Source organism: Hydra viridissima, unplaced genomic scaffold (genome assembly GCF_058129835.1).
Source record: "Hydra viridissima isolate aposymbiotic clone 2 unplaced genomic scaffold, HvirCarnegie_v1 scaffold_1, whole genome shotgun sequence".
Classification (NCBI taxonomy): Eukaryota; Metazoa; Cnidaria; class Hydrozoa; order Anthoathecata; family Hydridae; genus Hydra; species Hydra viridissima.
This window is the reverse complement of record NW_028324300.1, coordinates 12,398,448-12,423,713: the sequence shown is the minus strand read 5'-3', so window position 1 is coordinate 12,423,713 and position 25,266 is coordinate 12,398,448. Positions and strand designations below refer to the sequence as shown.

At 28.7% G+C, this 25,266-nt stretch overlaps 2 protein-coding genes across 6 annotated transcripts; one reads left to right on the top strand and one right to left on the bottom strand.

Annotated features, from left to right (window-relative positions):
- The first annotated feature begins 136 nt into the window (after positions 1-136).
- Positions 137-8,041, top strand: LOC145187424 (uncharacterized). Its single transcript, XM_090072199.1, has 4 exons — positions 137-294; positions 812-1,153; positions 4,397-4,558; positions 7,660-8,041. The coding sequence occupies exons 1-4, from the start codon at positions 222-224 to the stop codon at positions 7,773-7,775; spliced, it is 693 nt and encodes a 230-aa protein (XP_089928325.1). The 5' UTR covers positions 137-221; the 3' UTR covers positions 7,776-8,041.
- A 595-nt stretch (positions 8,042-8,636) lies between these two features.
- LOC145187978 (atrial natriuretic peptide receptor 1-like) lies at positions 8,637-22,445 on the bottom strand. Of its 5 annotated transcripts, none has more exons than XM_090071845.1 (16): positions 22,251-22,445; positions 19,400-20,299; positions 16,164-16,459; positions 15,917-16,052; positions 15,440-15,655; positions 15,183-15,285; positions 12,698-12,839; positions 11,834-11,908; positions 11,487-11,564; positions 11,140-11,394; positions 10,963-11,056; positions 10,636-10,797; positions 9,969-10,411; positions 9,817-9,885; positions 9,406-9,580; positions 8,637-9,260 (listed from the first exon to the last, which is right to left on the bottom strand). In XM_090071845.1, exons 2-16 carry the CDS (start codon positions 20,088-20,090, stop codon positions 8,962-8,964), a joined length of 3,234 nt encoding a protein of 1,077 aa, XP_089927971.1. In that variant the 5' UTR covers positions 20,091-20,299; positions 22,251-22,445; the 3' UTR covers positions 8,637-8,961. The 5 variants fall into 5 exon arrangements, with proteins under 5 accessions (XP_089927971.1, XP_089927960.1, XP_089927978.1 ...); XM_090071834.1 differs by lacking the exon at positions 22,251-22,445 and adding an exon at positions 12,281-12,319 and having other exon boundaries at positions 19,400-21,984; XM_090071852.1 differs by lacking the exons at positions 19,400-20,299; positions 22,251-22,445 and adding exons at positions 12,281-12,319; positions 17,269-17,305.
- Positions 22,446-25,266: the final 2,821 nt, after the last annotated feature.

The following is a 25,266-nucleotide window of genomic DNA, read 5'->3' as shown; positions in this document are numbered from 1 at the left end:
TACAAATAATGTTTTAAACCATTTATTATGCTCTTATATACATAATATACTGAGTAGTTGGAAGTATTTCGAATATTTTTTTTTGAGGTTTTGTCTACCACCTGGCCCACTGTGAACCGGTTCAAAAATTGTTTTGTTATTTTGATGAATGACTTTTAGAAGATTGCCGCGTATGACAGATGTATATAAAAGTGTAAGGCTCGAAATTCTTGTTGCAACGCATGAATAGCTTATTCAACGAAATGACCTCTACAATGTTTTCAACAATAAATCAACCGACAAATCTTAATATATGTAAGAACTTCTTTTAAAAAAAAGATACGTTCTATATGCATAAACTTACTATCTTTATAAGAATGGAATTTAATTTTGTTTTTAGATTAAAAGGTTTCATGTATGTAAACATTTGATTCCTAAAAATCTTTCCTAAATAACCATGGCAAAAATAATTAGGAATATCATTCCTTAGTTCATAATAGCCGTCTAAAGTATGTTTAAAATATCAAAGTAAATTTTTTAGAAATAAATAAAAGTTTTAAAACAAGAATCAGTAAATATACCAAATATGTTACTGTTTCTCCAATTTGTTAAAAATATCTATTACTTTTACAAAAAGCATGGTAAAAAAATTTCGCTTAATTTAAATATCTTATTCTTGTTTAACATACCTTAGGTTAAAAAAAAGTTTTATAGACAAAAAATTTATAGCTTTAAATCATTTTCCCTCTAGTATTATTTCCTAGCTTTGATGAATTAATTCTTGGCTATGGGAATGCTATTCATTCTTTAATGTCTAACTTATTGCCTTTAGTACATCCTAAAGGTGGAAATTTACAGAGAAAAGCTCTCACAGATATTAAAAATGTACATCAATCAAAAACAGTGTCATTCGAAACATCAAAGCCTTCAAAACATTCCACAAAAAAAACTAGTGAAAAAGATTCTAAGGTTTTCACTCCAGGTCCTAAAGTGATCAAGTCATCTATTGCTACACCTGCAGTTATTAAATCAAATAATAAAGTTAAAAATGCAACCTCCTCATTTAAGATATTTGAGGATGATAAAAGTGCAAATAATGTTGTAAAGTTACCTTTCAAGAACAAGGATCAAGAGCCAGATGAAATTGAATATGTTGCTCCTAATACTGATACAGGTCAGTTTTATGATTTTTTTTATATTACTTTCATATTACTTCATTTGAATTTAAAAAAAGTTTTAATAAGTAACTCTTGATTTACTTTATTACAGTTAAATATGAAGATTTAGTGTTTGCATATTTCACAGAGATTTTAGAGGCTTGCTATTATCTTTAAAAATTAATCTAGTCTTTGGCAGATGCAAATGAGTTCATGTATTAATTGAATTATTCTCTTGTATGTGTTCTAAAAACAAACCCTAATAAAAACTTATTAAACAGTCTTTGTATTGTTCCCAGTTATAACTGCATTTTAAGCAGCAAAAAGAGATAGATATCTTCTGTAAAGATATAATTTTCTACATTCTTCAGATCTCAAGTAAGACTTAATTTTTTTAAATGTTTCTACAACCCAGTCCCAAACCTCCCAGTCATCCTTACCTTTTACTGCATTTTAAACTATTTTCACACTTAAAATCTAGAGCAATTTAAAATAAGTTGTATCCAATGGAAACTCACCAATATAGATTATTAAAGTATAATGGTGCATGTTTGGTTGTAAATAAAGTTGTTTAATACCAATTGGTTAAGAAATTTAATAGTATGGTTCCATTATTGAGTGCTACCTTGTTTCTTTTTTATACTAGCATAAAATTTTTGAAGCACAATAAGTTTCAAATTAGTATGCTGTGTCAAAATTTGAATGATGTTGTAAAATTTAGTAGAATAGATACAATAATAATCATATAGTCATATCGTCATTGTCAAAAGCAAACCACTTTAGTCAAAATAATTGAGGCTGATCACATGTCCAAAATTTACAAAATAATGTCTAAATTAAAAAAAAAATTGCTTAATTATATTAACTTTTAATTGCTTAATTATATCTTACAAGATTATTGAATTCACAAAGATTTACAGCTGATTACATGATATTGACTAAATAAACTGTTTTTTGTATGTCCTGTAAACTTTGGTTGTGACAGCAACAATATATTTGTTAGTAAAACATAAGTTTAGCATTATGAGTTATAAATGGAAGAAAAATTAGTTGACTGAGATGTTTTCCTTCCTCTTTTTCCCCCTTTTTTTTTTCTCCCCTTTTACATTTTCCTTTTTTGTATTTGGAATGCCATCATTTTAACTTTATAACTGTTGATAAGGACCCAGATTAAGGTATATGGAAAATCACTATCACTTTCCAAACATACTATTATGAAGTTTTAAAAAAATGAATTGACATAGTATTTTAAAAACTCCATTTTTTACTCTGAAAAAAGATTTATCATTGTCAAAAATGGTTAGAAGACTCTTCACATACCACTACAGTTTTAATCCACATACAAGTTTTCTAAATTATATTTTTTTAATGCCTATATGTAGTTTTATGATTTCAAACTTAAGTGTAATAATTTGGAGCTTGTTATCTCCAGATTATAGACGATTGACTGATGCAATTTTATCAGTAAAGCATTGTAATATTTCGGAAGATAATGTACAACATCTAGGAGAATGAGTAACCACTAAAAGTTTTTTAAATGAAACTTTTGTTGTGACCAGTGGCCATTGGGTTTTTGGTGCAACAAAATGAAATTCAGCATGCTGTTTTTTTATAGGTGAGGCAGAAAGATGCTAAACACTTTTAGAAAAGTGGAAAGCTGCATTTTGCTAGGTTTATCTCAGAGAGTTGCTAGATTTATCTCAGAGAGTTGAGCATATTTGAATAATACATTAATGAGTTTCAAAGGCAGCAAAGAGTTGTTGAAAACATGTTTAGGGATATGATTTTTTGACAGTTTTTACTTTGTAAAAAAAAATAATTTATGTTGTAGCTTAATAATTGTTTAACTGCAATTGAACTTTCAGACTCGATGAATATTAAACAATACCGTAGATTTCCCTAATTCCAAACAGTCCCTAATTCCAAACAGTCCCTAATTCCAAACAGCTTTAGTTCACTTATTGTTACATCTTTTACTTTTGTGGGATTTTTAAATGGAAAACTGATTAAAAAAATTGGAAGACTAGGGTAATAAGAATATGAAAAAATATTTTCAAAATGTATATTGATAACATTAAATTTTTTAATTGCAAGCAAAACACTTTTTAGAACCCTGAAAAACCAAAAATATAAAACCGACTTAAAAAAAAAAAGACAATTTAAATTGCGTACTGTTTGATGTAGAATTTGATGATGATTATTATCTGAAAAAAAAAATTTTAAAGTTAGCAATACTTCGTAAGATCTTAAAAACAGTACTTTTCTGCATAATTAAAACGTTTCCCAAATTCCGAACAGATTTTGGAATGCACTTTTTTTTGAAAAAGTTAGCGTTAACATGCACAAGTAATTAACAATATTTAACAATTGTTATTTAACGACATTAACTTATAATTGCTTTTAACCTTTTTATTGAATTTCAAAATGTCTTGTTTATCTTAATGTAATAAAATTTCTAAACATTTTGTATATCTTAGCGTAATAAAAAAAGCTTCCTATTTAATTAATCAGGAAGCATTCGCTAAGGCTGCAACCATACTGATACTAATAACTGAGATTTCTTCTGGTTAACTAACAGAAACAGGCAGGGGCTGTGAAGGTTTTTTTTTTTCTGATTACAAAAAAATAATGGAAGACAGGATCTTATAAATAGATAATGCACACTCTGCACCAACACAATGTTATACCCTTACATTAAAATAAAAGTAATTTTAAATTTTAAAAATCTTTTTACCTAACTCTAATCTATAGGTCTACGCTAGTATAAATTATTTTCTTTTTTAAATTAAATGCCATTTTTTGGGATTTGATATGTATGTTCGGAATTAGGAACACATGCTCCTAATTCCGAATGAAAACTTTACTTTTTAAATTTAAAAATTAACAGGATTTTTATAATAAATATACTTGTTGCTTAATATGGTTCGATTCAGTTTAGGTTCCAGTTTATTTATTTAAAAAAACTAATATGAAATTCAAAAAGTAAACAAAGTTATTCAACTTTAAGTACGATTTTGTTTGGAATTAGGGAAATCTATGGTATTAGCTGCTTTCTTGATAATTATAATTTAGAATATAATGTGTTGTGTTAACTCTTAACTTAGTTGTACATTTATTCTATTGTTTATTCATAATTCATGCTGTGCTAAGATACTCTTTTTATGCTAATTGGTGTATTTTTAATCTGCCTTTCATGCCCATGTAAATCCAAAAGACTGATTATTTATTTTGAATTTTTAAACTGCTATTGCGTATTCAAGATCATGAAATCAAGTTACCAGAATACATTGAGAAAGTTATGAATTATCAACCAACATACAATATCACTCTGTTTAAAGATGATCCACTGAACTATAAAGCTATTGTTACCAACCTTCAGCAGCAAATATTTGAAAATACCAACTATAATCTTCCCAATGAAGGTATATATAGTTTGATCTAATTACTATATAGTTATTCATTATGTTTTGATGTATGTACACTTTTTGCAACAAAGTTAAAGGAAAATCTTAAAGGAAATTTTTGATAAATATTTATTTTTAAAAAAAAGATTGAAAAACTAACTAACAAATTTTTGATTTCTTTAATTAAACTTGAACTTTATTTACTTGTTGATATGAAAAAAGTTGTATTTTTTGGTATTAAGTTATAAATTGTGCCTCACTTTACTGCTATAAATTCCTATATACATATATAAAGTTTATGTATGCTAAAATAACTATACTTTTACATAGAATCTAAATGAATAATTAATTACATGAATATTTTCTGAAAATTTGTCATAATTTAGGATACTTTGAAATGATCTTATGTGTATCTTATATTTTATGATCTTAATGTCTTAAGAATTCTGATAGTCATCTTAATCAATAATTCTATGTTGATACCCTTGAAAACAACAGTTGCAATCACAACAGTGCAATTAATTGATTTCTTACATGAACCAGGTCATCCTACCAATTTTTAAAAAGATAATGCACCTTTTCACAAGACCTAAACATAAAGACTAATGACTTGTACATACACTTGACATTGACTTGCCAGTAGTCCAGACTTAAATTGAACACTAGGTTTATAACAAAAAGAATATTGTTTGCTTTCTCAAAATTGGAAAGCTAATTTTTTCCCCAAAAACTAATAAGTTCATCAGTTATTATAACCATTTTTCCTTTCTTTGGATTTTCAAAAAAAAAGTGTATGGTATCGACCAATTAAGTCTCATTCTGTCGGAAATCAAGTAAAGCTGCTAAGTGTTTCAGTTATGGGCCTTGTCTTCTTTGTTATATCATCAGCAAAATTTGCTTTAAAATCATTCTACTCGACATATAATCAACCATGGTAATAGCAATAATCAAGTGCTAACTCTGAAAATAGAACAACATTTGATTTAAGTTAAAGTAATATTTTTAGTTAAAGTAAGACTTTGACGCCTATGTCAAGGTTACCCCTACTTATTATCTTATAATCCAGAGTTAGAAAACTTTACAGTGTTCAAAGTAAAGATAATCATGTCTAAGAAATTTTGCAGGCCTGAAAAAAAGAAGGTTTGCAAATATTGCGAGTATTAAAACTTATAAAAGCTTTCAGCTGATAACGGCGATGGCGTTTTAACCAAATGATTGCGATTAAACAAACCAGGGGAACAGTCGCCTCTTTTCGGTTTCATAATTGCTTACTGTTGTTAGCTGGTAAATATTCAGGCACTGTAACATTGAACATACTCAATTTTTAAATTTTTAGAATGTTTAACTTAAACGCTAAGACCTTAACAAACAATCTTAAGTTTGTCACCTATTTTAGCATAGTTTAGTTTACCATGGCAAACTCAAATGCTTCTATTGTTTGTGTGACTCGTCTTTTCTCATTCTCCTTATTGCCTTTTCTGAGTTGAGACATTGAGTTAATGTACGCCTGACACGCGCCCGTTTTTTACTTTTTTTCTGGTGGTGCAATTGGCTCCATCAAAATCGGCGGCCATCTTGATTGATGATCCAAAAATGATGAAACCAATTACGCCACCAGATAAAAGTAAAAACACGCCATTTTTGGTGAAAATCAACAGTTTTGTCCTATTCTCAGACTACTAGTTATGGCAACAAATACCTTTTTGAACGACTCTGAATTGCTTCCGTCTATCACCAGATCTACCACCAGATACCACCATATGTTATATAGGTGTTTACCTTTATACACTACAAGCATCGGCAGATTTCAACTGTTGAGCAGCAAATCTGTACAATTTACATGCATTTTGTCGAGGTTGCAATCGTCTTGTGCGGGTTTTTTGCAGAACATCATCTAACTGCCAACATTTGTCTAAATGCCTGTCTCATCGACATTAAAAACATTCTGAGGCTTCCTTCTCAAGCTTAAGAAGTCATATTCTGATGTGAACTTTTGAAAAAAGTCATTCACAACAGATGGATTACATACATATGTCCTGTTTGCTTGGAGTAGCTGAGCCACTCATCTTGTCATTTCTCCACCTTTTCTCAAACTCATAGAACCAATCGATGCCTCGTTTGCTATGTTGAAATAAATGCTCAAAACCACCCCTCTGCAAATTATCTTTCACAATTCACTGCACAGCTTTTCAATCCACACTGAATCCTCACTCACTGAATTTAATAAGTGCGCACTACCATTCGTTCTTCGTCGTTAATTAGCAAAGTCGGCTTAACAATTAGAACACTCCTGTAACCCCGTTAAATGATTAATCAGTTTGGTTCTGTTGACCTTGTGAAGGAAAGAAGCCTTCTTAATGCTCATCCCGTTTTGTTTTACATCAATAGCTGTGCGCTTCATGCTCTCCGCTGAATACCCATATTTCCTGTCACCTTGTTGCTAGAATGTGTGTGGAATCTCTTGTAATTAAATCTAGACAAAAATGTACCACACGTTTGAATCAGTGTAATAGTAAACTCTAACTTAGTAAGAGTCAGGAAAGCTATAGCAGCCTAAACAAAGTTAACTTACTGTATTAACTAATGATAAAAGCACCCCGGGGTCCTCAGAGACAATTTTGATACAATGATACCAAATCAAAGTTGCTCATTCTTAAAAAATGTCATTATATAAACATGCACGAATTATAAAATTTGGTTTAAAGCTGCATTAACGACAATAAATTGAAAAAATACAGTAAAAAAACATGTTGAAGTAGAAGTTTTGCTGAAGTTCAAATTAAGCAAGTTAACAATACGGTCAATTTACCGAAAATATCACGAAACACCGCAATAATTCAGCAAAATGGCACTCGTAATTAAAACCGGAAACTCCATTCTTATCATAAACACATTTTAAATTAGCTATGTATTTGCCGTGTTTTTGTGTGAAATTAGAATGGTCCCTTGAATTTTAAAATGCTTTTATATTACAAAATGTTTTGTTCCAACTATAAAAGTAGAAAATTTTAATTTAAGTAAGACTTTTCTTACTTAAATTGAAACTTTCTTACTATCGCTTGATTTAATGGCAACTACTGCCTGTTTTTACTAAATCCCTTTGTATATTCTTCTTTTAGACCTTTTAACTCTAATTGCTGAGACAAGTATCACTGATGAAGAATTACTGTGGAATATAGAGAATGACTCTAGTTTCTCGTTAGATGTCTTAGATGAAGAACTTCGAGAATCGTAACAATTGAACAAACTTTAAATCATTTTGTGTGTAAATATTGTTAATATCAGCTATTATATATTTATGTTTTTTTTTTGTTTGTTTGTTTTATCAAGCATAACAGGATTTATAAAATTTATTTTAGAGATTAAAAATAATTTGTATCTACAACATCGCCATAGAGTTTGCTTCGATTTTTTTCAATATTCTCATTTTTTCAATTTGTTTTATTTTAATTTTACCTTTTGTATGCTTTACTTTTGGCAAAAATCAACTTCATGGTTTTTATTGCGTTATATTTACTTAAAAAAAAAATTCAATTCCTAATTGATAAATTCTTATTTGTTTAATTTTAGCAGTGTCTCGTTCAATAAACAACCGACAGCTAAAAACTATTCCCTTAAAAAAATCATTAACTCTAAATGAAATTTCGGTGTCTCGGTACAAATGCAGGAATGAGTGCCTCAAGTTTTCACAGATAAGATCGCCAACTAGCTTGACTTAAAAACTTCTTTATTTAATTAAATTAGCCATCTTTAAAAAACATTAGCACTAACCCTTACAGGGTACAAAGAATTTTATTTACAGTCGATAAAAATTAAAAACTAAGATATATATATATATATAAATATATAGAGAGAAATAGAGCGGGAGAGGTCACTTGTTGAAAGTATTCAAAGTAGATTGGCAGAAATTTGAAAAAAGCATCTGTCTTCGTAAAATCTGTGAAAAGATTTTGTAGGATACTCAAAAATCTTGAAGGGAAAAAATTGAGAGTAAAGATGGAAGGAAGTATTAAAGTAGCGTTTAAAAAAGTGGACGAAAAAACTGCACGAAAGTTGTAAATAAATAACATTTAAACGTTGAAGGGTTCTTCGTGACTTTGAACATTTTGTATGTCTTAAAAGATTACGGAACTCAATTGAAATTCCGTTTCTCTCTATCGGAGAAAACTGTCAGATATTCCATATGAGAACTTTTTAGCGATTAAAAAGATCAGTGGTTTGTGTCTTGTTAGTGTTTCAGCTCGATGTCTGCCTCCAAATAGTTCGCAATAAATTACATCTAAAAACCTGAACTTTGACTTTACACATTTTCTTGAGGGACTCAAACGCTAGGCCAGTTATAACCTGTATACCTCAAATGGCTATCCTGTCTGAGTTTAATAACACCTGGTATCAATTTTTCTCAAATAATTGAAACCATATCATTTAAAGTCGTGCATCTCAATTCCTACAGCTAAGCTTAGATCTGGTAACTCTTTGGTGAAACCGACTTTCCCTGTGAGGAAATATGTGTTTATGGTCCCTTTTCCTTTCATAGATACAGATCCTCTATCTTGAAGTAAATAACCTCCTAATTCATCCAGTAGTTGCTTGCACTCAGGACTAACATGAACACGTAATGCTAGACCGCTAGACTCCATACGCGACGCGTAGTTTACAGTATCACCAAATAAGCAATATCGGGGCATCTTCAAACCAACAACACCAGCCACGACAGAACCTGAAAATACAACCATAAAGTTAAATTTCTGGACGCGTTTGACAAAATAACTTAACACTTTTCAAACGTATTTTCAGGAATTACGAATTACCTGGTAAAAAACATTTTATAGAATAAAAGTATGTATATGTGTAAAGTATGTTACCAGAATGTATTCCAACTCGCAGCTGAAGATGATGGTCTGGAACATGCCTAATTCTAAATGATATTATATGATGCAGGAGATCTAGCGACATTGTAGCTATTTCTCCCGCATGAAGAATGCCATTTCTTGTCGGAAGACCCGAAACAACCATATACGCATCTCCAATAGTTTCTACCTGTACATAAATTTTTCATACATTTTAATAATTAGACAGTTCCAAAGCTTTTCCATTTAAATTCAAAAAAACATCTATTAATCATCAATTTTAAAAGTTAAGAATTTAAGATAATACAAACAGTTTTTTTTTTTTTTTAAAATGGTTAACATTTAACACAAAGCCTTTATTTCTCTTTTAAATTTTTATGATGGAAAAGAAAAGTATTAAAAAAATGAAAGTGTAAAATGAAAGACCTTATAAACATCATAGTTATCTATGCATCTATCAAAACACGTATACAAGTCGTTGAGAAGATCGACAACCTAAAAAAGCAAGAAATAAATCATTGAAATGCAAATATATTATTGTAAACAAGAGGGATATCCGATTGATTTTAAAAAGATACCTGCATTGGAGTACTAGTCGATGCCAATGATGTAAAACCAACAATATCAGAGAAAAATATCGTCACAGACTCAAAACTTTCAGCTGTTATTTGCTGACCGTTTTTCAATTGTTCAGCTATAGACTTGGGCAACATTTTATATAAAAGTTCATCAGTTTTTGCTTTCTCAGCTTTAAGTTGACTAGTTCTTTCTTCGACAACTTCTTCTAAATTATTCGTATATTTTTCCATCATTTTTATCATATTGTCCATTAAATTTCCGCCGTGGCGACCAGCCATTCTCTTTAAACGTGCACTTATTTTATCAAAACTGGGCCTTTGATTCTGAAAATCACTCCAACACTCACGCATTAATGCTAAATAGTGCTCACTAACATCATTATCGGATAGTATTTTCGGGCGAAATGGTGGTGTTAGTCTCAAAGAAACGTTTTTTATGATGTCTAAAGTCAAAAAGTGCAAAAATCTTCTTTATGATGACTCTTGCATATTTGCACGTGCAAAAGTAAATTAAGACTTGTTAATCTTAAAACAAACTGTTAAAGCTTAAATTAGAAAATTAATGAAAAAAATCGAAGAATCATTATTAAAATAAAAATCTTTTTTTTTTTTTTTTACAAAACTGCAGCACATCCATGAAAGTAATCAAAGAATAAAATCCAATCACCTTGTATTTCGATTTCTCCAACATATTCTGCGTAAGGGTCCTCTCTATTAACAATTTCTGACATTATTATACCGTAGCTATAAACGTCTCCTTCTTTTGTTTTTTTCTTTTTTTGTCCACTAGAAATGTCGGTGATTAACTCAGGTGCAGTCCAAAACATATCTATTGTTCAAATCATATCATATCAAAACATCTATCAAATCATATCATATTAAAACATATCTATCAAATCATATCATCATGTCCTGAATGAATTTGCATATAGAAAAGAGCTTGCTATCTTAATAAATTTAAGTAAGAATAATTAACGTTTGGTAAAAAACTCACGTCTATACTTTTGATATTCAGTTTCCTCTTCATCGTTGTTATTAAAATGATCCTGCTGAAACTTGTCCATTCCAAAATCTGTGATTTTGCAGACCTAAAAAAATTTCCATAAACATATACTTGAACTAAAAAACTTTTAACATGAAATTTGTTTTATAAATAAAGGTTTCTAATTACCCATCTATTGTCAATGCAACAATTATTTGAATGAAGTCTGCCATGAATGATTCCATTCCTGTGCAATTCTTGCATCCCAGCTGCAATGTCTGTAGCGAAGGACATTTTGAACATACCATCAATATTAATTTCTTCTTTTTGTAAAACCTCTTGAAGACTTCCTTTAGAACAATACTGGTTCAGAATACATATATTAGGAATTTGAATACAAACCCCAACCACTTGACAAAGATTAGTGTGATGTAGTTCTCTAACCTGAAAAAGAATAAAAGATCTTAACTAAAAATCATAAGAGTAATGAACAATATGGTAGAAATAAAAACATTACTTAAAAAAAGCAGATTTACCTCTTTGAACTCTAGAAGTATTTCTCTTGACATATTAGCAGTATTTTTTTTCAAATGTTTCAGCCTGACATGGTCCCCCTAATACAGAAAAGGTTTCATAAAGAGTTTAATATTTTGATCTTAAATAGTCTATAAAAGAAACAATAGTATTTATAAAAAGTATTTTAAAAATATTCTTATCTGGTATAGATAATTATAAATATATATACTATCCTTTAAAATAAAAACAAATTAAAAGGCAAAATAAGTTTAACGAATCAAAAAAAATTTTCAGTGAACAAATAACACAGTTAAAAAATCATTAGAAATTATGAAAATTATTTAAAAACTCCAAATATTGAACATACATTAAATCGTACAACCAATTTGTTTCTTTCTGCCATACTATCTGTATCGCTCACCATTGAATAAGATTCTGGATACTAATAGTAATTAATTTAAACAAACTCAAATAAAAAACTACACCAATAAAAAAAACATTGCTTTTTAAAAACAAAACAAAACAAAACAAAACAAAACAAAACAAAAAAAAAAAAACAATATATCAACATACAATTATCATACAATATAAACAAAACCTGTTAGTAAATTTAAAGAATATTTTTAGCAAATTTAATGTGTATTAGTAAAAGAGAAAAGCATTAATAAACGTAAAAAATGTTTAGTAAGTTATTATGAAGGATATAGCATCAAAACCTCTAAATCTTCCTTCAATTTTATTGTGAAGGAACATACATAAGAGGTTTACAAAAGGTTGTGATTTTTGCATTTATTGTTTATTTGTGCCTACTTACATGAGACCATGCAGAAGTTGAGTAATCAGGAAGGATAGACTATTAGAAACAAAATATTTGAGTTAAAATATGCATTTTTAAAATTTCTTGTGTAAAAGTGCATTTATATGTATTAAATGTTTGAGTTCTTGCAATTCACTATAGATCAACTTGCAAAGACAAAAAGGTAAAGAGATAAAGACCCATGTTTAATCAATGAAATTCTTAACTTATTCATGTTTCTAAAGAGATTTTGCAAATACTTTTTAGTTAAACAAAACTTTGCAACTATTTCCTCCATATTTTTTTTTTTGATTTATTAATGAAATTCAATTCTTTTGAGTTTTCCAGAGAATTTAAAAAATTGTTTTGAAAACTGTTCTTACTAAAATCTATTTAATTTACTTGACTATTAACAATTAAGTTGAAACACTCAACTGTTAATAAACCAGTAACAATGGCTGCTTTTGATGTTACGGATCCATTAGCTTTTCCATTTTGATTAAGATTACCACTCATAATTTGGTCATAAGAAACAAAGAAACCTTCCCCAAGGAGATCTTTTTCAAACTTTTTTCGCCTAAAAAACCAACAAAAAAAAAAAATAAATCAAGATTTATGCAAACAACTAGCCCTTGAAAACTCAAAATATTATAAAACGGTAAAACGCCAGGGAGCTGTTTTATAAAAATGGTCAGTTAGATATTTATAAGTGTGTAAAAATCTGTAGCAGAAATCTTTAACTTTTTACCAGCAATTAAATTAGTAATAATTTGTAATAGTTAAAGCAATAGATTATATCCATTTGCTATCTTCTACATCGATTTTTAGAAAGGTATCAAAGATGTTTTTTTACAGTATAATCGAAGGGTTTATTAAAATACAGTTTACTTATGATTAAATTCAAAGCAGAGTAATAATTAAAAGTAATAATCAAAGTAAAAAAGTAGTAATTAAAAATTTAATATTCATATAATTTAGTATGTTTAGAACATAAAGATTAAGAATCAATGATAATTATCACACAACTTTCTATGAAACAGCTCTAGATTATTGACAGAGAAAAAATTGAAAAGTTACGTATAGTATTTATACATGTTTTGTAGCTAAGACTTAATTTATAAGATTTTTTAGTTATCCTATCAAATGGTGATGGTACTTTATCAAATTTTCTATAACTAAACTTCTTACCGGGTGCATGTAAGCACGGAATTTCAGAATGATCAGTTTTTTTGTCATTTACCCTACACAGAATCAGCTAAAAATTTCATTACTTATCATTTGGTCTTGTAAATTCAAAGTTACAGAATTTAGTAATGGAATAAAAAAAAAAAAGAATTATAAAGCAAAAAAAGAGGCTATCTGTGATTTTCTTCACTCTCAAAAGAATAATTTAGAGATTGTGGAAGTACTTAGGAGTCAAAAACATTTAAAAAATCAAATTAAAATCAAGTCTATGGGGATGTACTAAAGCCTAGGAAAGTAAAAGAATACATTTTTATAACAAGTGAGCTAGTTTTTAAGGTCAAATCCAGTAAACCCATATAAGCCAGTGAGATCCATAAGATGCCCAAGAATGCAAGGTGTCAAAAGCAACCATTAGAACAAGACTTGGGGCAAAGTCAAGATTGACATCAGATCAGCTATTTAGTACAACATCAAAGGCTTTTAGGTTTAACAGATGTAAGATGATTAGATTAGTTTTGTAAGAAGGACAATAAGTGAAGTTAATTACTGATGAGAAATGCATTGTAGAAAATGTTAATAGATAAGTCTCACAACAGAAGAAATAATAAATCACTAAGCAGTCTCCCAAAAACATTCCAGAAGAAACCAGGATTTAAGTTACAATAAATACCCTAGCCAGATCATGGTGTTTAGGCTGCCTACGATTTAGTCTTCTTTAAGCAAAGCCTTAAGCTCAACACTAAGGTTATTTCAATATCTTTGAAACCAAACTTCTCCTATGAATCAAGACCAATTATACAATTCTCTCTGAATTTCTTTTTATTCAATATGGAATTTCTCAGCATATTTCAAGAAGATCCACTAAAAATTTGTGTATTTAAATTTGACTTCTCTAACAAAGGGATTTTCCAAGACCTGACTGGCTATCCTAAGGACTATATCCTAAAAAATTGTAATTCAAGCACAGGCTGTTACTGGAGCTGAGGAAGAGCCTTTCAAATGATATTCCTAAACATGTACAAAGTTGACCAATTTTTGAATTTTTTAAAATCTGATCAGAACTGGTAAAGTAATGGTGTTGTTTTTGAGAATTGGTCTGAAATTTTGCCCTTACATGATCCACCTGGTAGTGCAATATTTTTACAGAAAATTTAGATAACTTTCCTCGTAAAAACTTAATTTGGCATAAAAACAAAAAAAGCATTAACAAATATTAAAAGTTTGTCTTGGTTGATAAACAAAATGAAAAATACAGACATAAAATGTAAAGACCATTTTTGTTAGTTTTTACGGAAAATTTATCAAGTCAACCTTTGAGTAAAAATTCTGAGAAAATAAAATTGTCCCTCTACATGAGATTTAACATTGAATCTTTCCAATTTTTCCAAATTGTCCAATCTTTCAGTTATCTTTAAACAATATATTTTTTTTGGACAAACAGACATGTAAAGGATTTATACTTCTAAAATATACCATCCCATATCCTGTAATAAGTATTATCTTTTTAAGATTATTAGTAATAATAGTAACAATATTAATAACAACAGAAGAAAAAAAAAAAAGAAGAAAAAGAAGAAAAGGAGGATGAGAATAAAGGATATATATATATATATATATATATATATATATATATATATATATATATATATATATATATATATATATATATATACTACCATATTGATATTATTTACTTTAAAACAAACTTTAAAAATACAATAAATAAAAGAGTTACCTATAATAGAGAAATCCACCTGTAGCTGCAAGAATAAATACCATTACAAACACTATGGCAATTGTTTGAATATAGGTGCTCTGACCTAATGATTTATCTTTGGCTGATTTTTAAAAATAAAAAAGAACTTATTGTTTATTTTTTACTAAAGTTAAAATCCTAATGAAATTCATATAAAATGCTTTTCTTTAAAAACATAATTTACATATATCTTTAAAATAAACAACTATTACTTAATACAAATACAAAGAATATACCTAGGCAATTTTCATTATTAAAACCACAAGGTGGCTCATCTAAGGGGGCAGTTAAGCGACCACCTGGCCACAAAATACTTTTTCCAGTAGTTTTTTTTTTATTGCTGGATGGCTCATAGGTGTAAATGACATCAGCTTCTCCATCCTTAAAACTACGCAGCACATACACTGGGATGCGGTCTCCTTTGTGATCAATTACAACTTGACCAGACTTCCCTACAGAATATTTTTTGATAAAAAAGTTTCTGACTAGTATTGTTAAATAATTAATAAATGGTACTAATTTTTAATTAAGTAGAGCAAAAATATGACTAAAAAACCATATAAAATGGAGCTTTGTTAAGCTCCACTTTGTATGGTTTGTATGGTTTATATGGTTTATATTGTATTTTAGTCCTTATTTATAAAAAAAAAAAAAAAAAAAAAAAAAAAATTAAATATCTTCTTGTTAGTTTTATTAAATGTTAAAATTAGTACCTGGAAATCTTGCATGAAATATTCTTTTCATAAGCTCAGTTACATTATCTGGATCTGCACCTTGTGCTAATGTTTTATTGTATGCATATGCATAAAGATAGATAGCATCATAGAGAAAAGCTGCATCTTTATTTACCTAGCATAAAAAGTAAGAATATATTTCTTTTTGCACCTAGAGCATAAACATCCACATTTAAAAATTCATACATGTAAAAAAACATATCTATTTATAAAATCATGTTGTTACCTCATCATCAGACTTCATATTATGAAAAAATGGATACTGACTCATTGCAGTGCGAACTTCTTGAGTAAAATTATTATATTGATCCCCAAGGTCAGAGGGTTGTTCAGCACTGATATCAAGGAAACCAGAAAAAGCAGTACTTATGTTATATCCTGATAGAAACTCCTTGTTCTTCCAATCAGGATTAATTTTAAAGTCCATTGTAATGAACATGTATTCTCCATTAAACATTCCCAACTTCCGTGCTTCAACAAGAAGTTGACTGATCTGATCATAATAACCAAACAAGGCAAATACTGAAACAGAAAAATAATGCTAAAAGCAGCTCTTATTTGTACCAGAACTAACTTACTTGGAAAAGTAACACTTGCAGTTTATTAAAATTTAACATTCTGTTTAGTTAAATTATAAAGTGGTAAAAATGAAAAAATGTTTAAATTAAATGTTTGAAATCTAGGTTTTCTGTCAAAATTGTTTGACTGACTAGACAATTTTTAGATGAAAAAATATTTAAATTGCAACCAGAATGCTTATTTGTTCTCACTCCACTAAACAAGCTTTTGATCAAATCCGAAACCTGTTTTTTCAACATTTATACATATTTTTTAATTGTATGTGAATGTTTATTGAAAAAAAAATATATATTGCTTCATATGAATTGCCTCATCGATGCAAAATTGTTTAGTTCTTCAAACAAATATGCATTTATTTTGCTTTTTGTAATTGCCTGAAGCAAATTTTATTTTATATTTTATAAGTAAACTTCATGAAAAATGTTTTAACTGTTAAAAACTTTGTTTAAAAAGAAATTCTGTTTTATAGTTGATTTATTGAATTTATAGCTTTTATATCATTCCATCCACACACGGGAAAAATGTAGGTTCCTCTTCCTCTCCATTGAAGAGCTGGTATCAGACCAGTTCTTCAATGTAGAGGAAATTATTGAAGTGACTAAAATTTGTTATACCTTTTAAGGTAAAACAAATTTTATCTATAGTCTTTATTCAATAATTTCTAAGTCCCGCATATTAGCCACTAGAATCCATTTCCTTTTCAAAATATATATCATGAATTTGGTATATATTTTATTTAAGACATGTATTACCCTTTCCTTATATCAGCACCGAAACTGGGAAGCGCGCGGTTGGGCAAAAGCAGGCGCGTAAAGTTTAACAAAAATGTTTTTTTTTTTACGGATGTTCTGGGGGTGAGGATGTGCCGACCAATGATATATTACCAATGATATATTATGATATATATACTAAATGTCTAACTTCGATCCGAAAAGTGAAGCCGTGCAAGCCATTTCTAATTCGGGCAAAAACATGCATTTTTAACTTTTATTTCGCACGTCGGATATAGCTTTTGCCCTTATTACAAATGGCGGATTCAATCTGTAAACAAAGAAAGCGGCTTCACTTTTCGTCCAATAAAATCCCGCAAGTTAGACATCTAGTATATATACAATATATAATTGGTGCCGACAGACTTTTTTTAATAAAAGCCATTCTGACATAAAATTTGAGAAGCACTGACTTGAAAAAAAAATTTTTTTTTAAAGTTTTAAAAAGACTTACATTTAAAAAAAAAAAGTTTTTTTTTTTTTTTGTTTTTTTTCATCTGTTTAAAAAATTGTTAAGTTATTTGCAAAACAAGTTTATTCTTAGCTATACAAATTTTTGCAGTGCTTTGTCAATAGGCAAAATTTTTTCTCTAAAGCTCCCGTAATAGATGCTATTTTTAAAAAATTACAATCAATTTATCTGTACTTGAGGAAATATTAAACTTTTAGTAGCAGCACGTCTCTGCAAGTTCATTTATAATTGAAACCTAAACATCAGTGGGTATGTGAGTTATTCAAAGAATTATAGCTTTGTAATCCAAGATGAGAAGCAGAGTTTTCATTGAAATAACCTTCAGTGCACATTACATCCAGTTGTAATATACAATAATATTAACAGCTTATTGACTCGCAAGTCGTTTTGTATTATCTCAGATGACTTGAAACATGAAGTTGATATTGTCCATGAGCTACAAAATATTATTTGAAATTGTATCAAAACCGAAATATCACTGATAAAGAAAACAAAGTATTTTTCAGATGCTTGTACTGGCCAACACAAGGGGAAAAAAAAAATCATCAATGTGATTTTGATATGAAAGCACAATTAAACTTTGCAATCAGCCTTACTCTTTTCAATGTACCTCTGATACTATCACATGTAAGTAAATCTACATGTGATAGTATTAGAGGCACATTGAAAAAAGTCAAAGCAAAAGCAAGTTTTCAGAGACCATTAGATATGCAGATGGTCCTGCACGATCTTTCAATCAGCCAGTTTAGAAATAAATCTATTAAATCCATTAACCACATTCCAGCCATCGTAGCACTAACAATCATTGCTACAGCTCGCTACAGTTAAAATTTTCAATGTTGAATTTTTTAAAATTTCCAAACCGATTTTTTTTTTTTTTTTTAGTTATGAATGAATCAGTTGAAGAGTATTGTTATTTAAAGTCAAATATTTCCTAAAGTACAGATGACATCATCATCATTTTTCAAACATAGCACCTACTAAAGCGACTTAAAAGAAAAAACTAATCTTTGCGTCTTGATAAAGCAGTGCAAAAACCTGCTGAACTAAAAATAAAGATTCTTTGCCAATAACCAAACAACTTTGCCAACAACCAAACAACTTTTTAATTTAGAGGTTGCTAACCATCAAAAACAGATCCCCCTAAGAAAACTGATTGTAAATACATAATTTCATTACGTTACTGTTTATACTGGCCCTTGAAAAGAGGGGGGGGGGGGGTATTTAAAAGCTGAATATCTTTAGAAAATTTTAAATACTTTCACTTTCAAATGGATATCCTAACATCTCTAGGATAATTTTTTCATTGAATTCTTCAACTGTGCCAATTTTCAACAAAATAAAGAAGTATGGTTAAACCGCTTTATTAAGTTGACATGGACTCTAGTTGACAAAAAAACGAGAAAATAATTTCGCTTCGATACCGCAATTTAAATGCGACTATGATATTAATTCTTCAATTATTAGAAGGTATTTGTAAATTGATGCTTCTAATATCTAAAGGTATGTTTGCAAAAAAAGAAAAAGAAAAGAAAATCTTTATTCATTCTTCAAATTTTAAGAAATTCTTCTTAAAATTGTAAAGAACGTCAGTCAATTATTAATATATATTTTTTAAAGATAGTAACAAATAATACTCACTTCGTGCATTTCGTTTTCCTTTCACAAGAATATCATGGAAATCAGGGTTGTCGTCATCGTAAGTGTATTTGAATTGTACGGTTTTTCCATTTGCATACAGCTTTTCAAACACCTCCTGCCCCAAAGATGTCCACGCTGCTTTTCGTGACACTATTAATGTTATCCTATTCCAACGGAATTCATCCATTACAAGTCCGAACTTTTCGATAAATGTTCCGGGTGATGAGCGAGCCTGCATTATAGTTCGGGCAAACGTTGGATAAAGTTTTTTATCAGAGAGATCTGTACCGGAGCAGCTGTAGGATATCATTGGTTTTTTATAAAAAGCAGCCAGCAAGCCACTCGGTTGGCATCCATCTGTACAATAGGGTCCGATATAAACATCAACACCCTTTTTGCCGTTGAATACTTCGTTATTAAAGTTCGCTGTCTCTCCAACACTTTGTTGAGCGTTACACATGCAGTCTTTCCATGCAAACGATAAAGTGTAGTTTTTAAGCAAGCTCGGATCATTTTTAATATCGTTAATGACGACAGTGGCGGCGGAGGCTAGATTTTTACCAACAGGCCAGGAACCCGTCCACGGAACAAATAAACCAATTGTTAGATTTTTGCAAATAACCCACTTTGTACTAAACAATATTACAAATAAGTGCCATGTAAGATTTTTGTTGATGTTACTAAGTTGCATTTTCCTTGTTTGAGCAAAAACACTTTGTTTTTCTTTAATGTAAGTTCACCAGATTAATAATTTCACAAGCTCTCAATCAAAGAAATTCTTCTACCAGAGAGCAACTGTAGCATTGTTTACTTAAATAGTGTCCAGCTTCTTTTTCACTAACACAAATATACACCAACTTGCTCCAGGCAAGCTGAGTTCTGAAATTAACGAGATCAATGCTGTAAGATACAAATAAATCCATTTGATTTTTCGCAAGGAAGCATTGTTTGAGTGGAACTTTTATTTAAAAAATTATTAAAACTCTAGTTAGAACAAAGAGAAAACTTTAGTTCTATGTTTAAAAATATATTTCACTCATATTTGAATTTCTACGCACTTAAAGGAAGTTTTCATTTTTACAAAAATATACTTAATGCAATTTTAGTAATTACAAAGCTGTTGTTGTTGTTATTCAGTACGAATGTTGATTACTGTTCAGTTGATTAGAAATGTCAAAGCACTTTCTAAATTTTAAAGTCTCAAAACATTTTTGTTTAAATTTAAATTTGCAATTTAATAACATAACCAATCAATAATTATAAATATAATATGAATAGGTTGTCGTTCATTTACTTGAGTCAACTACGAAGCTAAAATAGAAAGATAATTTGATGCATATGTAAGGGAAGATTTTAAATAATCATCTGTTTTTGCGGCATAAGTACCCAACTAAAACTGGATTGTTTTACAAATAAAATTCACAATAATTATAAAATATTTTTACTTTCTATTAAGCCGAGGGGACGGAATATTTTTGGAAAGTATTATAAACTTGATTTGTAAATACTAATGAAAAATGACAACTGTTATCTTTTTTTATAAAAATAAACAAGCATGGCCTCATATTTCGTAGGTTTACGTTTATGACATCATAAAGAGAAAGTGTAGATATTATCTGGTGGCCAAACTTTAAAACCTTTCAAGAAAATTTCGTGTAAGTAATCGAATTCAATGATTTTAAGCTAAAAAAAAGTTTGGTTGCACACTGAGAAAAAACATCAAAGTCAGACGTGTTGCTTTTTTGAACTATGCCGTATATCACCTTGAGATCGATTTCCTGCAGAGCAAAACTTTGTCTGTATTTTATTAGTTAGCTGTATTGTTTTCCACAGTAGGATTTTGTTTCTATGCATTATTATTCTTTTAAATCATACAAATTTTTTTTTAAAGTTATACAAATTATACTTTGTGAAATTTTCAAATTATACAAATGTAGACTTTGAAATAATTACTTTGTAAAATGGTTACATCTAATGTTACATCTAACGTATTCATACTATTTAAGTCATAACATGATAATTATTCCATGCTACTAAAAATTATAATTATTTGATAATTATTCCATATATTCTAGTTATTAGATAAATATTCTTTTCTATCAAATTATGTGTTAAATAAAAAAAAGAATAGTTATTTCTAAGTCTGGAATATTCATCTGTTAAAGAAATTACGTTAAAATAATTCAACTGTCAGTAAGAATGTAGCCTAAGAAAACAAGAACAGTTTCTGAAACGAAGTCTAAGTGACCAATACAAACACTTATGTAAAACGTCAATTAAAATATCATTGTTATTTTGATTTCCTTTTTAAAGCGATTATATTGAAATGGCACCACGCATAATTAAACTTAACTGAGAGCTGCCTCGCTCTGTTAAAGTATAAAGATGAACTATTAGGAAATTCATATCTTAGCATAAAAAACCACTAAACACAAGCAAAACAAAATTAGCGCAAACCCGAGAACATTTGAAAAATATATTGACAATATATCTTATGGTTACAATAAAGGCGGAGATATTCATGCCTTTTCTTACTCTAAATAAAAAAAGATGTAGACGAAAAAAAAAAAAAAAAGAAAAAAAAAGGTGAGTAAAGTTTGACAAAATGGTAGCTTTTGTTTTACGTAGCGACTTAAATATTTCAAACAACGTTTAAATCCGAATCTCGATAAAGAGGACACTTCTAACGGCAGATACATGAAGTAAAGATTTTTAGAAATAGAGATTGAGACAAGTTGCGTCATTGATGCAGTAGGTGTAAAATAGTTCACTTAATAAGTGAAGAAAACTTTTTCAAGATTTTTTCACATGGAGAAGAGCAACCATAAGAAAAATGGAAAAAAAAACTTACATATTTGAGTGGAATATACCTAGGATCAACATGTAAACTAAATTTCTTCAGCCCCATATTCGTTTCCATACTTTCTACTTTAGGTTCCTCTTTGATTAGAGCGGTAAAGCTTTTAAAGGCTTCATTCAGCTATTCTTCAATACATTTTCAGATGCGAATCCTTTCAAAATGCTTGATTTTATAATTCCGTTACGAAAAGGTTTAAACTCTTTGATAAATGTATTATAAAACGCCGCGTGCATAGACTGATTATTGAATAGTTCAATAATTAAGATTAGTAGTAATATTAATAGTATGCGAAATATCTTTTGTTATATATTTATCTTCGTTTATTATTTATAGCTATATTGTTTAGCTTTTCTGCTTATCATAAACAAATCTTCGCGCTTAGTTTGAAAACAGAACTTCCGCAGAGTTCTTTCGCGTTGCGTTTTACTTTAAAGGAATTGTGTGCGCTTGTCTGATTAATCTGTTTGCAAAACACCATTAAAACGTCGACAAAATGTTTTCTTCTCAAAAAATGGTTCTGACAGAAAAAACAATGACTTTTTGTATCCTGGTAGAAAAGGTGTTTTTAGCGCACTTCATACCGGAACACTCTCAGTCTCCTGTATTGTCTCACTCGCCCACATCCTAAATATCTCAAATTGAACAAGTCTGACATATTGCCAATAAAAAAAAGTAAACCAACTTTTTTTTTTAAGAAAACTTATATCTAAAGAACAAACAAATGCTCCCATCGACGTAAAGATCTTATCTTATCCACATTCCAAACGTAATACACAAAAACTGCCCCACAATTTTAAAGAATGCACACTTAAGTGTGACTTGCCCATATATACACACGCGTGCGTGCTGCAGACTTGTACCTCTAAACACGCACGTTTTTTCAAAACAAGAAATGAAAAATCACAAAATCGCCAGATAATTAATTGATTAAAGCTTGTCTATCTAATAAAAGTCTTCCTTAACCTGTAGCTTTATTTGGGGTTTGGTTGTAAAATTTTAGTTTAATCTGGCTCTTTAATTTGCGTTAATTTGCTATTTACTTTCAAAAAATTTAAGATTTAAACAGTGTAAGAAAACAGTCATCCAATTTATTACAAAACATTTGTAGTTTTACTAGTTATTCTTATTATCATTATTACTACTATTATTACTGTTATTAATATCAATATTATTAATTTTACTATTATTACTATTATTGTAATAGTAATGATAATGCTAGTAGTAATAGATAATAATAATAATAATAATAATAATAATAATAATAATAATAATAATAATAATAATAATAATAATAATAATAATAATAATAATAATAATAATAATAATAATAATAATAATAATAATAATAATGATAATAATAATAATAATAATAATAATAATAATAATAATAATAATAATAATAATAATAATAATAATCATAATAATCATTTCGAATTATCATAAGAAACTGACATTTTTATATATTACAAAAAATATTTAACGTCGACATTATTACTGATTTTTTTTGCATGTTGTGCTGTCATTAACTTAAACAAACCGTTAAAAAATGAAATGAGAAGGAAATAAAAATACAGAAATTTTTCTATTTTACAACTTTTGTTACTTCAATACGCTGAAGAAGAAAGCTGACCGCTAATTTAATATTCTTTGGATTTGATTCATTATTTATTGTTTGGTTCATTAAATTATCATTCAACGTTTAGGTTTTTTCTTAGCATTAAACTTATTTTTAGAATATTTAATTTTCATTTTAATTAACTTCATTTTTAGCCATTTTAAAATTTATTGAGGATGTAATGAGCTTGAAGTGACGAGGTAATTCTAAGGGAAAATTGAAACAAATTTTAAAGAAATACAAAGACCTTAAATGATAATTGAAGACAACAGGAGAAAAAAAAGACATGCCACATTTCTCAACTTTTGAGAAGTATGGACGCTAAAGGTTAAACGTGGCTTATACTTCCGTAGGATATAGTAACTTTAACTGCTCTTTACTGTTGACGTAGGTGATTTTTCATTTTGTTTGCATAATCAGATCAATATTTATAAAAATAGAAAGAATAAAAAAAAAGAAAGATAACAAACAATAAAATTTAAAATTTTTCTTTTTTGTTCTTCGATTGTTCTCAAAAAAAAATTTGATCATTATGATTCAGTTTTACTTTTCCTCGATATTTATATTCAAATATTTATAAAGATTTTGATCCTAAATCTGCTTCACAAGAAAATTTCGAACAACTTGAAAGAAAATGAAAATAAATTTAATTACAACTGAGTTTTTTCCTAAATCGCTCAACTCTGGTATTTAAAGTCTTTTAAGTTTTGAGTAAATTTTATAGAAGTTCCGCGGGTTCGCTTCACGTTTGCATGCTTGAGTTTGCTCCACGAAATTTTTTTTAAAATTTTCTAAGAAACATTTGACAAAGAGACATAAAGGGTTGTCGGTTACTAATTACACATTAGTTAATTAACCATGCATTAATGGTTGACCAGCTTCAAATTTACCCACGTTTGTCTTTTTAAGTAGTGACGTCATTGGCCATATTTTACTTTTACGACTTGTTTCACAGTGTATTTTTTTTGTTTAGTAATTTCTTGGTATTCTGTCATAGTAGTTAATTTTTGTTTTGTAATTAATAATTTTTATAATTAATAATAATAATTTTCTTAATAAATAAATAAAATCGAAATTTAACTTTCAACAATGGAAATTTCAGGTATCGATCTTTCATCTTTAAGTCAATTTTTAAAAATGACTTGAACATTCAAGTTTGATTTCAAGTTTGGATTCGATCCTTGCATTCTTGCTTTTGAGTTTTTGAGTTTATAGACAACTTTGGTAAAAATCAGTGTAGACTGAATATACACAAACATGGTATTTCTCATATTGCAAATGCTTTGATTTAAAACACTTTTTAAAAATACTAGTATACAAGATATTAAAAATAGTAAAGTTTGTTAGCTTTTGTTATTACAAAAGTGCTGATGATCAGTTTGTTTTTTTTAG